The following is an 11,156-nucleotide window of genomic DNA, read 5'->3' as shown; positions in this document are numbered from 1 at the left end:
CAGATTCAGAGTTCAAGGAGACATTGGTTTGTTCAATAGTTTTCTCCTTGTTCTCATCTTCTACTACTTTACCTGCACAAGAAGTAGAAGCACTAGAATCGTTCAGCTGAACACTTTCTGGCACAACCACATCAGAATTATCAAAGATATCATCAAATATATCGAAAAAATTTAATTCATCAGACTTTGATACAATTTCATTATCAGACACAATCTCTTCAGCAACTTGCTTTGATTGACTTAAGGATTGATCTGCATTGGAAGTAGAAACATTAGTATTTTCAACATTAATAATACATCCTGACACAAATCCATATTTCATAAATGGCTCTCTGTCAATTTCCTCTTCTGTCAATGGGTTATTAGTATAAGTATGATTAAAAGGAGGAGGTACTTTGTCTTATCCTAAACCCTTGGACTGATTCTCTTTGAATTTCAAATTGGTTTCTATCATTGATGCAACTACTTCACTTGACACATCAAATTTTCTAAAAGTAAAATCTGCATTTTCAAATTTGTTTTTCAATGTGTCAAGCTCAGCAGTTACCTCAACAAGTTGTTCAGTTACATATCTATAATGTGTACTCTTAATACTATACTCCTCCTGAAGTTTTCAAAAATCTTTGGTTTTTGCTTATAATTCAGCCTTCAGGGGTTTCTGTCCTTTCCTAAGTTGATATCCTTCGTATTTTAGGTCCTCGACTTTTCTACATAATAATTCTATATGCTCAAGTAAATTTTTGACATTATCAATGCATGTTTGAGAACAAGAAAATTCATTGACTTTGGTGTTTGAAGAACTCATTGTTTTTTTTTTAAATATTCCCTTTGACTAAAAACTCAAAAGTCAACCTTAAAAGTCAAATTTAAAAAGTCAAACTTAAAAAGTCAAACTTAAAAAGTCAAACTTAAAAGTCAAACCGAAAAGCTAAATTTAAAAATTTTGAAGGTTAAACGAGAAAGTCAAAGTTTAAAGTCAAAGGTCAAACTCGAAAGTCAAAGTCAAAACTTTAAGTAAAAAGTCAAAATTAAAAGTCAAAATTAAAAGTCAAAAATTAAAATCTAAAATTTTGGGTTGAAAATGTAATTTAAAAAGAAAAGAAAATTGGTTTTGGGCTCAAAATGTAAAAAATGCGAAACTGGAACCGAGAGAAGAACGCCTTTTGAATTAAAAAACGAAGGGATTTATCATCCAACTAGCTATTGGAGTTGGTTAAGGCGCTGGGTAAGTTTGGGAGGAGGCCCGAGTTCGATCCCCGGCACCCCCAAGTCTGTTTCCAATTTTTAATGTGACGCTGTTGTTCGAGGATGCTGCTTGCGAAGACTGCTGCGAAGCTTGCCGAACGAGACTGTTGAACGAGCGAGGTGCAAGGTGCGAGGCCGCAAACTCTGACCGTACACGTGCGAGACCGAGCCGCAAACTGCTGAGCCGTAAACTCCCGCCGCAAACGTCCGAGCCGCAACCGCCGTCGTAAACCGCCGGCCGCAAACCGCCGACCGTAAACTTCCGAGCCGCAACCGCCGGCCGTAAACGGTCCGTAAACTCCAACGACCATAAACACTGCTTCAGATCGCGAAAAAAACGACGTTTTTCACAATTTTTGCTCCAAAACTCGATCAAAAACTCATTTTTATGAAAAACACGAAGAACAAACCCCCCCTAATTTTCAGAGATCTATCCAGAAACGCAGGAATCCTTCAAAAATAAGATCAAATAAGCTCCAGATCTGACAAAATGATTGATGCAACATTGCTCTGATACCAATTGTAAGTCCCTGATCTGCTTGTGTATCAATCAGATCCGTTTGATGGTGCGGAATCTCAATCAAACGGATGATGCCAGATCAAAAGAAGAAGAAGGAGGAGAAGAAGATGATGAATCTATGATGTATTCAATGAATAGAATGATGCTCCATACACATAGTTCACACACACTAGCTCTTCTCTCTATATTCTCTCACACCTTAAAATACACACTTAAGCTCCTCTCAACTATTCACCACTCCTCACCCCTACCACCTATATATATATATATATATATATATATATATATATATATATATATATATATATATATATATATATACTTGGGGAACATGGGCCGTAAATGGGTTTATGGCCGTAAACACCAAGCTGTTTACGGTCCAAGACACAAAAATACATTTTCATAGAAAAGCAAAGTATAAACCAATATTTTGACCCAACAGTTTTCATTGGAAACCTTAAAAAACACGTTTGGTTAGAACCGGTGGAGTTTTCATTTTTCATCTTAGAAATTTTGAAAACTTTGAAAAACTATAAAAATCAATTTTCTAATTTACATACAATTTGGAAAAATAAAAATTTTCATTTCTTAAAAAACTGATCGACCCAAACGTATTTTCAAAATTTCCGTTTTTTTTAGAAAATTTTCCACAACTAAACACATCCTAAAATTTTCATCATTAATGATAAGAAAAGGTTTTAGGGTTTTTTAGAGACAAAAGTTCATATGTCGGTATTTTTAGAGAAGAAAATCATATCTTTATTGTGTGTATGTTTTGAAGAAATTACACAAGAAAATCATATCTTTATTATGCGTATGTTTTGAAGAAAATTGTAGTTAGGGACAACATTTTTTTTAATTAAAAAAAATAACTCATAAAAAGTCTAAAATAAATTAAAGTTCACATAAATGTCATTTTTACAAATTAGAAGGATCAAATAAACAATAAATGAAAACACAAGTACCAAGAGCATAATAGTTCTCGTTGCTGTCTGAATTCGTCTACTTTTGTTAACATTTAAATTACTTAGAAAAATGAAAGAAAAGTCCACATTCTCGTCTCTCCTCTGTCGCCCTCTCCCTTCCTTCTTCGTTGACTGGCCGTTTACCTGACGACTTACCGCCGTTCGCTCTCTTCGCCGTTGGTGCGCTATATCATGCTGCTTCAGGTCTCGTTGTCGTTCCGTAGACAGGTAATCATTAAGGAACATTATTCCAAGGTAGTTTAATAAGCTGTCAGTCTTATCTTATCGATCATCAATCATATCATAATCATTTGTTCGTTCATCATCAGATGATTGAAATTTCGTTTATTTCAATTACTTTTTGTTCAGTTCTGTATGTCAATTAGGATATCGAGAATTTCTAACAAAACTTTGTGCATATTGTAAAAAGTTCTTGATTATTTCTTTTATATTTTCCAATTTATTAACATGATTATTTCTAACACTTACTTTTTGTTCAGTTCTGTATAAGCTCTATTCCATTGTGCAAAACTTGCTGACTAAACCAGATTGTAAGAAGTTTTGTTATTGCCATGTTGTTTCGGATGTTATATTTCTTGAAACAATATTAGGATTTTGTTAGTCCGAAGTTTAATTCATAAATCACTTAATTAGCGCTCAGTTTATTTGGAAATAAACCGGATTAGGTTTTTTTAGCTACAAATTAACAGGGGATTTTTTTAAGATGGGATATTGCTATTGCAGTGTTTAAATCATAAATCACTTAATTGGTGGTCAGTTTATTTGGAAATAAACTAGATTAGGTTTTTTAGCGAAAAATTAAAAGGTTGTTTCTTTAAATTGGGATATTGCTAGTGCTAAAGTTTAAATCATAAATCACTTAATTTGTGCTCCAGTTTATTTGGAAATAAACTGGATTAGATTTTCTTTTGGCTACAAAATAACAGGGGGTTTCTTTTAATTGCAGTCTAATTTGCAGCATTTATATCTGCTTGAGTGAGTATGCTTGGCTCATGGGTAGATTTTGTTTGATCTTTTCTCGCACCTCATAAGGTTCCAGAAGGGAAAACATGGGACAACTGAACTTTGCTTCTTCTAGATGTGCATTTAGTTTTGTAAAATGAAGACACAAACCTGTGAAACCAACATTCATAACTGATGATGTCCGGAGGAAACTGAGTTTCTGAGCTTATTGGGATACACCAACATATAAGGAGAAACCATATATACACAAAATTGGGCAAGGGTGAAGGGTCATCATCACATAACTCATAATGGTTGTTCTAGCTGAACTTTCAGAAGCATCTTCATCTTCATCAACTCATGGTCATAGATACGACGTGTTTTTAAGTTTCAGAGGTCTCGACACTCGTAATAGTTTCACTGCTTACCTTCATAAGGCTCTTGTGGATGCCAATATCAGTACCTTCTTGGATGATGAAGAGATTGAAACAGGGGAAGATCTGAAACCAGAATTGGAGAGTGCTATTAAAGCATCTAGGGCTTCTGTTATTGTTTTGTCCAAGAATTATGCTAGTTCGTCATGGTGCCTTGATGAATTAGTTCTGATCCTTAAGCAACGTGTGAAATCCAACCAAATTGTCATCCCCGTATTTTATCACGTTGAGCCGACCCATGTCAGGAACCAACAAAGTAGCTTTGGAGATGCAATGGCTAAGCATAGACGGATGATGGAGGTGGAGACAAATGAAAATAAAAGAAGTCAATGGGATCAAAAGATTGATCGATGGAATAAAGCACTTAAGAAGTTGCTGATTTGAAAGGGAAGGACGTAACCGGCAGGTAACCACTATCTTACCCATATCTTCAACTTTCAATTTTGTTTGATCAACACATGGCATTGTAGAAACATAATGAAACCTAGTTTCCCATTAGTGAAATCTTGTATTACAGTGGTGGTCCTTTGGTCTTATTATATGAAAATTATAACCATGCACATTAGATGCTTAGATGGTCGGAACTTAGAAGTGAAAATATGATATATGTTTTATGTGAAAAACTTAATTAAAGTAATAGCTTAATATGATATAATTTTGAGTTGGGTCTTTGGATAAATTAAATTTTCAGATCTAGACTAGTTTTGTGGATTGTGTTGTACTTATTATTGAAATCAAGTTTCAGGCTAGAGATGGAATTCATTGAAGAAATTGTCCAGGACATCTACCATAGATTACATTTGTCACTTCATGGTTGAACGATGCATCATTGCATACGACAGACATACTCACTATCTTGGGTATGGGCGGGATCGGGAAGACATCTTTAGCCAAATATGTCTATGGATTACATTGTCGTGAATTCGAAACAAGCAGCTTTATTGGAAATATCAGTAGGAGATGTGATGAAAAATTTAGTGGGTTGCTTGAGTTACAAAAACAACTCATTGATGATATTTCAAAGACACGGTCAATCAAAGTTCATGAGGTTTCTATATACACCTCAAAGATAGAGAATGTAGTAACTCGTAAAAAAGTGTTCCTGGTTCTTGATGATGTAGATAGTCTCCATCAGTTGGATTCATTACTTGGGAGCAAAGGTTTTCATCCGGTAAGCAAAGTTATAATAACAACAAAAGACGCATGGTTGACAGAGAGCTGTGCACAATTTAAAACAAACGTTAAACCCAATCATGCAAAACACTTTCTTCAAGTCTTAGATGAAACTGCATCACGAGAACTATTGTGTTTTCATGCATTCATGTCCTACACACCCAAGGCAAATTATGAAGAGGTGACAGGAAACTTTGTGAAGTATTGTGAAGGACATCCAATGGCTCTTGAAGTTTTGGGCAAGTCTTTACATAATCGAGATGTAGCATACTGGGAAGATTGGATAAAACAACTAACGAAAGAACCCGGTTCTCCTATAGATAATGTTTTGAGAATGAGCTGCAATTCTTTGCCATCAAAAAATGATAAGGATTTGTTTAAGCATATTGCTTGCTTTTTTGTTGGAAAAGATAGAGATGTTACTGAAACCATATTGGAGGCATGTAATATAAACATAAGATCTGGGATCACAAATCTTGTTGACAGATGCCTTTTTAGTATCGGATCGAATAACGAATTGATGATGCATCAATTGCTTCAAAATATGGGAAGATTCATAGTACATCAAGAATCACCTCACAAGCCATGGAAGCGAAGTCGATTATGGTGTCATGAAGAGTCATTTAAAGTGTTGAAACAAAATAAGGTAAGAGGCCATGTATACTCATTAGTAATAGGATTAAATGCAAGAAATATCATCTTACTTCCTTTGATTTGTTGATTTCTACTTCCATCTCTTCCTATTACAACATTATACTTTGAAAAATGTACCTTGTTATGACAATTTCATTCAAATACAAAACATTTTTCACTGCTAAATTGTATAGATTTATTAGTATATAATATACTAGTAAAAATTTGTATATAGTATACTAATAAAAATTTGAGAACACAATACTATAATTGGGTATATTATTCAAAGTACAATGGCTTAAAAAGAAAAAAGAAATTGAAAGTACAATGTTGTAAACGAATTAAGTTCAAGTAGGATGCTATAATACACAAATAAATGAAAGTATTTTGCTATTTCTTGCCTTTCATTATCCCTTAATAACATGCATAACCAATATTTATTTTCAAAGTATTTTGTATTGTCTATATACTTATTTTTATTTTTTTTGTGTTTATATCTCTTCATAGGGTACAGAAAATGTTCTAGGCCTTGTCCTTGATATGCGAATGCTTGAGAAAAAGAAGTTGCATGCAACATTTGAGCTAAAAACAGATGCATTAATTAACATGGACAATCTGATGCTACTACGACTCAATTATGTGCAAACTACTGGGCCTTATGAGAATTTTTCAGAAGAACTAAGATGGTTGTGTATGCATGGGCTCACTTTAAAGTCTATACCTTTGGACTTGCCGATGGATAATCTGGTTGCTCTTGATATGTCATATAGCAATATTGAATCATTTGGAATTTGTTATAGTAATCCACAACGACTTCAAAAGAGGCAAAAGGTAATTTATCTCAATTTATTATTTTTCCATGTTCACTTGATAAAATTCACTACCATTCTAAGTTATCTCCATATCAGCTGTTAACTGGATTCTGCTTAGAAGACAAAAGGTTGCCTCGATCATTGAAGATTCTAAATTTAAGTTTTTGTCAACAACTTCATAGTCTGGGTGGCTTTGACCAACTCCCTGCACTTGAGAGGTTGATACTTATAGACTGCATTGGTTTGCTTGATGTTTGTGAATCAATTGAGCAATGTGTTGAACTTGTCCATTTTGATCTGAGCTACTGCAACAAGCTTGAAAATCTTCCAAGAATCATAGGCATGTTAAAGAAAGTTAAAACACTATTGATAGAGGGTTGTAATCTCAGTGAATCTCGAATCCAGGTGAAGGATTTTGATTCCCCTGAAAAAAGCATAGTAACCTTTTCCCCTATCATTCCTGAAACATACACTAACATACTTGGACCTTCATTCTAATTCTAATAAGCCTTTGCTACAAAAACTTGTGTTTGATCCTGACATGTCCCCGCTCGAGTTGTCAGTAGACTGGAAGATGTTTGCAACTTCGTCGTTTGAATTTGAAGGCTTGATCAAAATCCAACCAATGGCTGGTATTGATGAAAAGTTATTACATATTTTGGGCTGGACTAAGCTAGACTTCCTTAATGAAAGGCGTGTGCGAACTGATGTTTGGTTTTCTGGACCAAAGGAATCTGAAATCCAGGTTTGCTCTTGTTAAGTATGTCTTTTTGTGGATATTATATATATAATATGGTGATCTAATGAAGGTGGTGGTGTTTGGCAGGTGTATTATGAATTTGGAATATTCAGCACTATTTATGGAGGTGAAGAGATGCCGAATTGGATTACGGAGAGAAGCAGTGGGCCATCAATATCGTTTACAAGCCCATCATCTCCTAACACGTTTAGAGGATTGAATTTCTGCTGTGTGCTGACATCTCAATTTTTTCTGGAGGAGGGGCTTGGATTTGTAGATGATGTACCTCTTAATTTGCCAGTGATCATAATTAGTAATATTACAAAGAACCTCACATGGATATACAACCATTATACACTACTAGAAAAAAGGCTTTCCTTGACAGACAATGTCTGTCATAAACGCCTATACATGACAGACAAATGTCTGTCATTGAAAGCCATGTCATAAAAGAAAAGAAAATGACAGACATTAGGTCTGTCATAAAATTTACGACAGACTTTTATGACCAACAATTACGACATACATACACGACATGCATTTTCGACATACATTTACGACTGACTTTGTTTGTCATAATTCGTAACATTTTTGTATTTATGACAGACATTTACGACTTCAAATTACGACATATGTTTTGTACAATACGATTTTTGACATATTTTTACGACATGCTTTGTATGTCATGATTATATATATATATATATATATATATATACCCAATCTTAACCAAACTAAATTACATATTTAATGTCTAATAACATAAAATAAAACATCATACATATATTAAAAGGCTTACACGAATTATAGTGTCAAATTCAAAAATACGGTCCAAATTCATCAAAAAGTAATTGTCAAATTCATCACTAGTAAAGAAAATTTATGACATAAGTAGCCCATTCTTCACGCACCCTATCAAGCTCGACGTATGTATATTCATTCTTCCCCCAAAACTGAGACAAAAACTAATATATTAGCAAAAATCTATTAAATAATTATATATGTAAATATTCTACAACACTTCAAGTCCATCAAGTAACTAATAGATTTACTTACATTGTTATTCAACACTTCAAGTCCTTCATCAACAACCTCTTTCATGAACTTAAGAACATAATACCCGCATTCTGTGTAACCAGGCTGAAAGGGACACTGTACAATTATATAATTAATTGATTAGTAAAAAACAATAATATATTAGTCAAATCCAATCGAAATTAAAGTTGCAGTTTGTGCTAACCATAACATTTATCCAGCTGGCTTTAACCTTTTTCTTTGATCCACTTTGTCTTGTGTGCAAAGACAATGCTCTACAAAAAAAAATTGGATGAAATATATCAAAGAAAACAATTTAATGTTTCAATAATTTGTATTACTTACGCTTCAATCATCTGCTTTAAGTCTGGATCAACAACAAGGCACCTTAGCGAATTAAGGTAATATCATGTTGTTGTTTGCATGTCTAGTACTGCTAGCACCCAATGACCACTGTAAACCCAAAAACCAAATAAAATTAGGACAATAATTGTGAAAGAAGTTTAAATGCAAGAAAGTATAAAGCACATTATGGTAAAAGGAAGCCTAAATACAAGAAATGACAGCTTACTTTCTACTTACTTATGGTAAAGGAAACTTAAATGCAAGAAATAACAAAGTACATTGCTATTTCATGCACTTGGGGACATAAAAGAACTTATGTAATAAAAACAAGTAAGTTATGTTTTTTGTCAAGTCAAATCAGTTAAAGTTTGCTGCTATTTCTTGTAATTTAACAAAAAATACCTAAATGCATGAAATAACAACTTACTTCTACTTATTAATGGTAAAGGAAGCTTAAATATAAGAAACAATGAAGTACATTGCTATTTCTTGCACTTGGGACAGAAAGGACTAGTGTAATAAAAAAAGTAAATTGTCTTTCTTTTCCAAAATCGAATAAACTAAAGTATGTTGCTATTTAATCCATAGTAGATTAATGTTATAACATCATACTATTATGTCATTCATGTTATAACATCATACCCGGGATTGTATGACATTAAGATGATATTGTTGTCCTTTCTTGTGGACAGCCGACATGCTATGACTTCACTTGCTTCATCACTTTTCTTGAAGTTGTTCGTACGCCCGTCTTTAGAGATCGCACTCGGGCTCACAAAACAGATTCCATGATCTGTTTTTCCTCCATTCTTGATTTCTTCATACAAGTACCTGTTAATATACAAAAAATACAAATGATACAAAAGTTTAGTAAATTTTTTAAATACACAAAATAAAATAAAATGAGCACTTACATCATATAACTATTTATTATAACACCGTTCAACTTATCCATTGTAAACACTATTTCAAAATCATCCCAAGTTATATAGGTGTAGCACTCAGACCCATCAAACAAACCGTCTTCACATTGGATTTTTGTGGATAGCTTGTAGATCATTTACCATTGGAACACAGATTTTGTTTTTCAAAGTGTTCTAAAACAAACCCCTAAAGTTGTATTATAACAAATATAGCCTAAAGACCACTATTAACTCACATTGTAATCATTGCTACTCATTCACAATTGGGGAATAGAATTGAAACTAGTCAGGTTTTGAATAAGCAATTCGATACCCCAAGCATGTTCTCATTTTTAACTAAATGGTTTCAAGCATTCTGTCATTTTTACTATGAAAACATAATAATTGCATGTTCTCATTTGTTTATAAAACTCCATCTGGTTTGCTGAACATTTCATTTGTTACCATTTGTCTTATTTACTACACACTGTAATTTTGTCCTTCAGAACCTACCTGTAACTGCTTATTTATCTGATCCTGCCCACCATATGCTTTCTGATCACTTCCATAATAAGTACTAGTTGCAGAATACCCATTTTGGTTGACCTGGTCCTGTTCTTGAGAATTATATGCCTCCAAAGAGTACCATTATTGAGTGTTCATGTCATAATACCAACCAGAGTATTGGGGATCAAAAATCATATTTGATGGATACCCATTGTTTTCTTATGAAGCCTAATCCCATGATAAACTCTCATTAGTATTCTGGAATTCTGGATCATGATTCACAGTTTGAATCTCTTTTTCATCTTTAGATGAAGAATCCCTGCTCAAGTTAACAGAATTAGCTTTAGATAAAACTTCTACTTTGTTATTTTGTTATAAATTTCATATTCTCTGTTGACGTCTAGGAATTTCTCCTTATGGGAGAGTAGGTTCTCAAGCCTTTATCAAATCATTAGGTTTATGCTTTTATGTTATTGTTATTAGATTTAAGGGGTAAAATCAGTTGTTTGTAATACTTCATAATTTTGTAGGTTGGTAACAAATTATTCAATGGATAAATCATGGATTTCCTCGAATAGATTAACAAATGCATATGACGAAGGTGTGGAGGATTTTTTAACCTTTGCACAAAATAATAATGTAAAATCAGATGTAATTCCGTGTCCTTGCATAAATTGTATCAATTTGTGCTATCACTCAATTCCGACTGTGCGTTATCATTTGTTTTCCAATGGATTTGATGAAGGATATAAAGTTTGTCAACTATACGTGAAGTCAATTTCAAAACCTGACTAGTTTCAATTCTTGTCCTTTCTTTTTTTTGCCCTCTAGTTCTCATCCTTGGGGTATCGAATTGCTTATTTTTCTCCTTTTCTTGTTTTTG

The 11,156-nt window shown here is 33.4% G+C and overlaps 2 protein-coding genes and 1 pseudogene across 2 annotated transcripts; 2 read left to right on the top strand and 1 right to left on the bottom strand.

Annotated features, from left to right (window-relative positions):
• The first annotated feature begins 2,826 nt into the window (after positions 1-2,826).
• On the top strand, positions 2,827-8,121 carry LOC145164220 (disease resistance protein RUN1-like). Its single transcript, XM_079082946.1, has 6 exons — positions 2,827-2,958; positions 3,698-4,533; positions 4,873-5,946; positions 6,441-6,764; positions 6,842-7,490; positions 7,572-8,121. Exons 3-5 carry the CDS (start codon positions 4,990-4,992, stop codon positions 7,241-7,243), a joined length of 1,683 nt encoding a protein of 560 aa, XP_078939072.1. The 5' UTR covers positions 2,827-2,958; positions 3,698-4,533; positions 4,873-4,989; the 3' UTR covers positions 7,244-7,490; positions 7,572-8,121.
• Positions 4,005-4,511, top strand: LOC145126902 (toll/interleukin-1 receptor-like protein pseudogene; annotated as a pseudogene).
• Positions 8,122-8,350: 229 nt separating the features above from the next.
• On the bottom strand, positions 8,351-9,924 carry LOC145126898 (uncharacterized). The gene is made up of 5 exons (XM_079062180.1): positions 9,779-9,924; positions 9,507-9,695; positions 8,725-8,794; positions 8,541-8,636; positions 8,351-8,437 (listed from the first exon to the last, which is right to left on the bottom strand). Exons 1-5 carry the CDS (start codon positions 9,922-9,924, stop codon positions 8,351-8,353), a joined length of 588 nt encoding a protein of 195 aa, XP_078918306.1.
• Positions 9,925-11,156: the final 1,232 nt, after the last annotated feature.

This window comes from Lactuca virosa, chromosome 1 (genome assembly GCF_052849685.1).
Source record: "Lactuca virosa cultivar CGN04683 chromosome 1, Lactuca_virosa_CGN04683_v6, whole genome shotgun sequence".
Lineage (NCBI taxonomy): Eukaryota > Viridiplantae > Streptophyta > Magnoliopsida > Asterales > Asteraceae > Lactuca > Lactuca virosa.
Note: the sequence above shows the minus strand (reverse complement) of the source record. Positions and strands in the feature narration are given on the sequence as shown.

Bases quoted from the DNA above. Each gene is read 5' to 3' on its own strand.
- LOC145164220 (XM_079082946.1), top strand. From the start codon at position 4,990: ATGGGCGGGATCGGGAAGACATCTTTAGCCAAATATGTCTATGGATTA. The intron at 5,947-6,440 runs GTAAGAGGCCAT...ATCTCTTCATAG, and splicing joins AAGTGTTGAAACAAAATAAG to GGTACAGAAAATGTTCTAGG. The intron at 6,765-6,841 runs GTAATTTATCTC...TCTCCATATCAG, and splicing joins GACTTCAAAAGAGGCAAAAG to CTGTTAACTGGATTCTGCTT.
- LOC145126898 (XM_079062180.1), bottom strand. From the start codon at position 9,924: ATGATCTACAAGCTATCCACAAAAATCCAATGTGAAGACGGTTTGTTT. The intron at 9,696-9,778 runs GTAAGTGCTCAT...GTATATTAACAG, and splicing joins ATAATAAATAGTTATATGAT to GTACTTGTATGAAGAAATCA. The intron at 8,795-9,506 runs GTATGATGTTAT...TTTTTTTTGTAG, and splicing joins TTAATGTCATACAATCCCGG to AGCATTGTCTTTGCACACAA.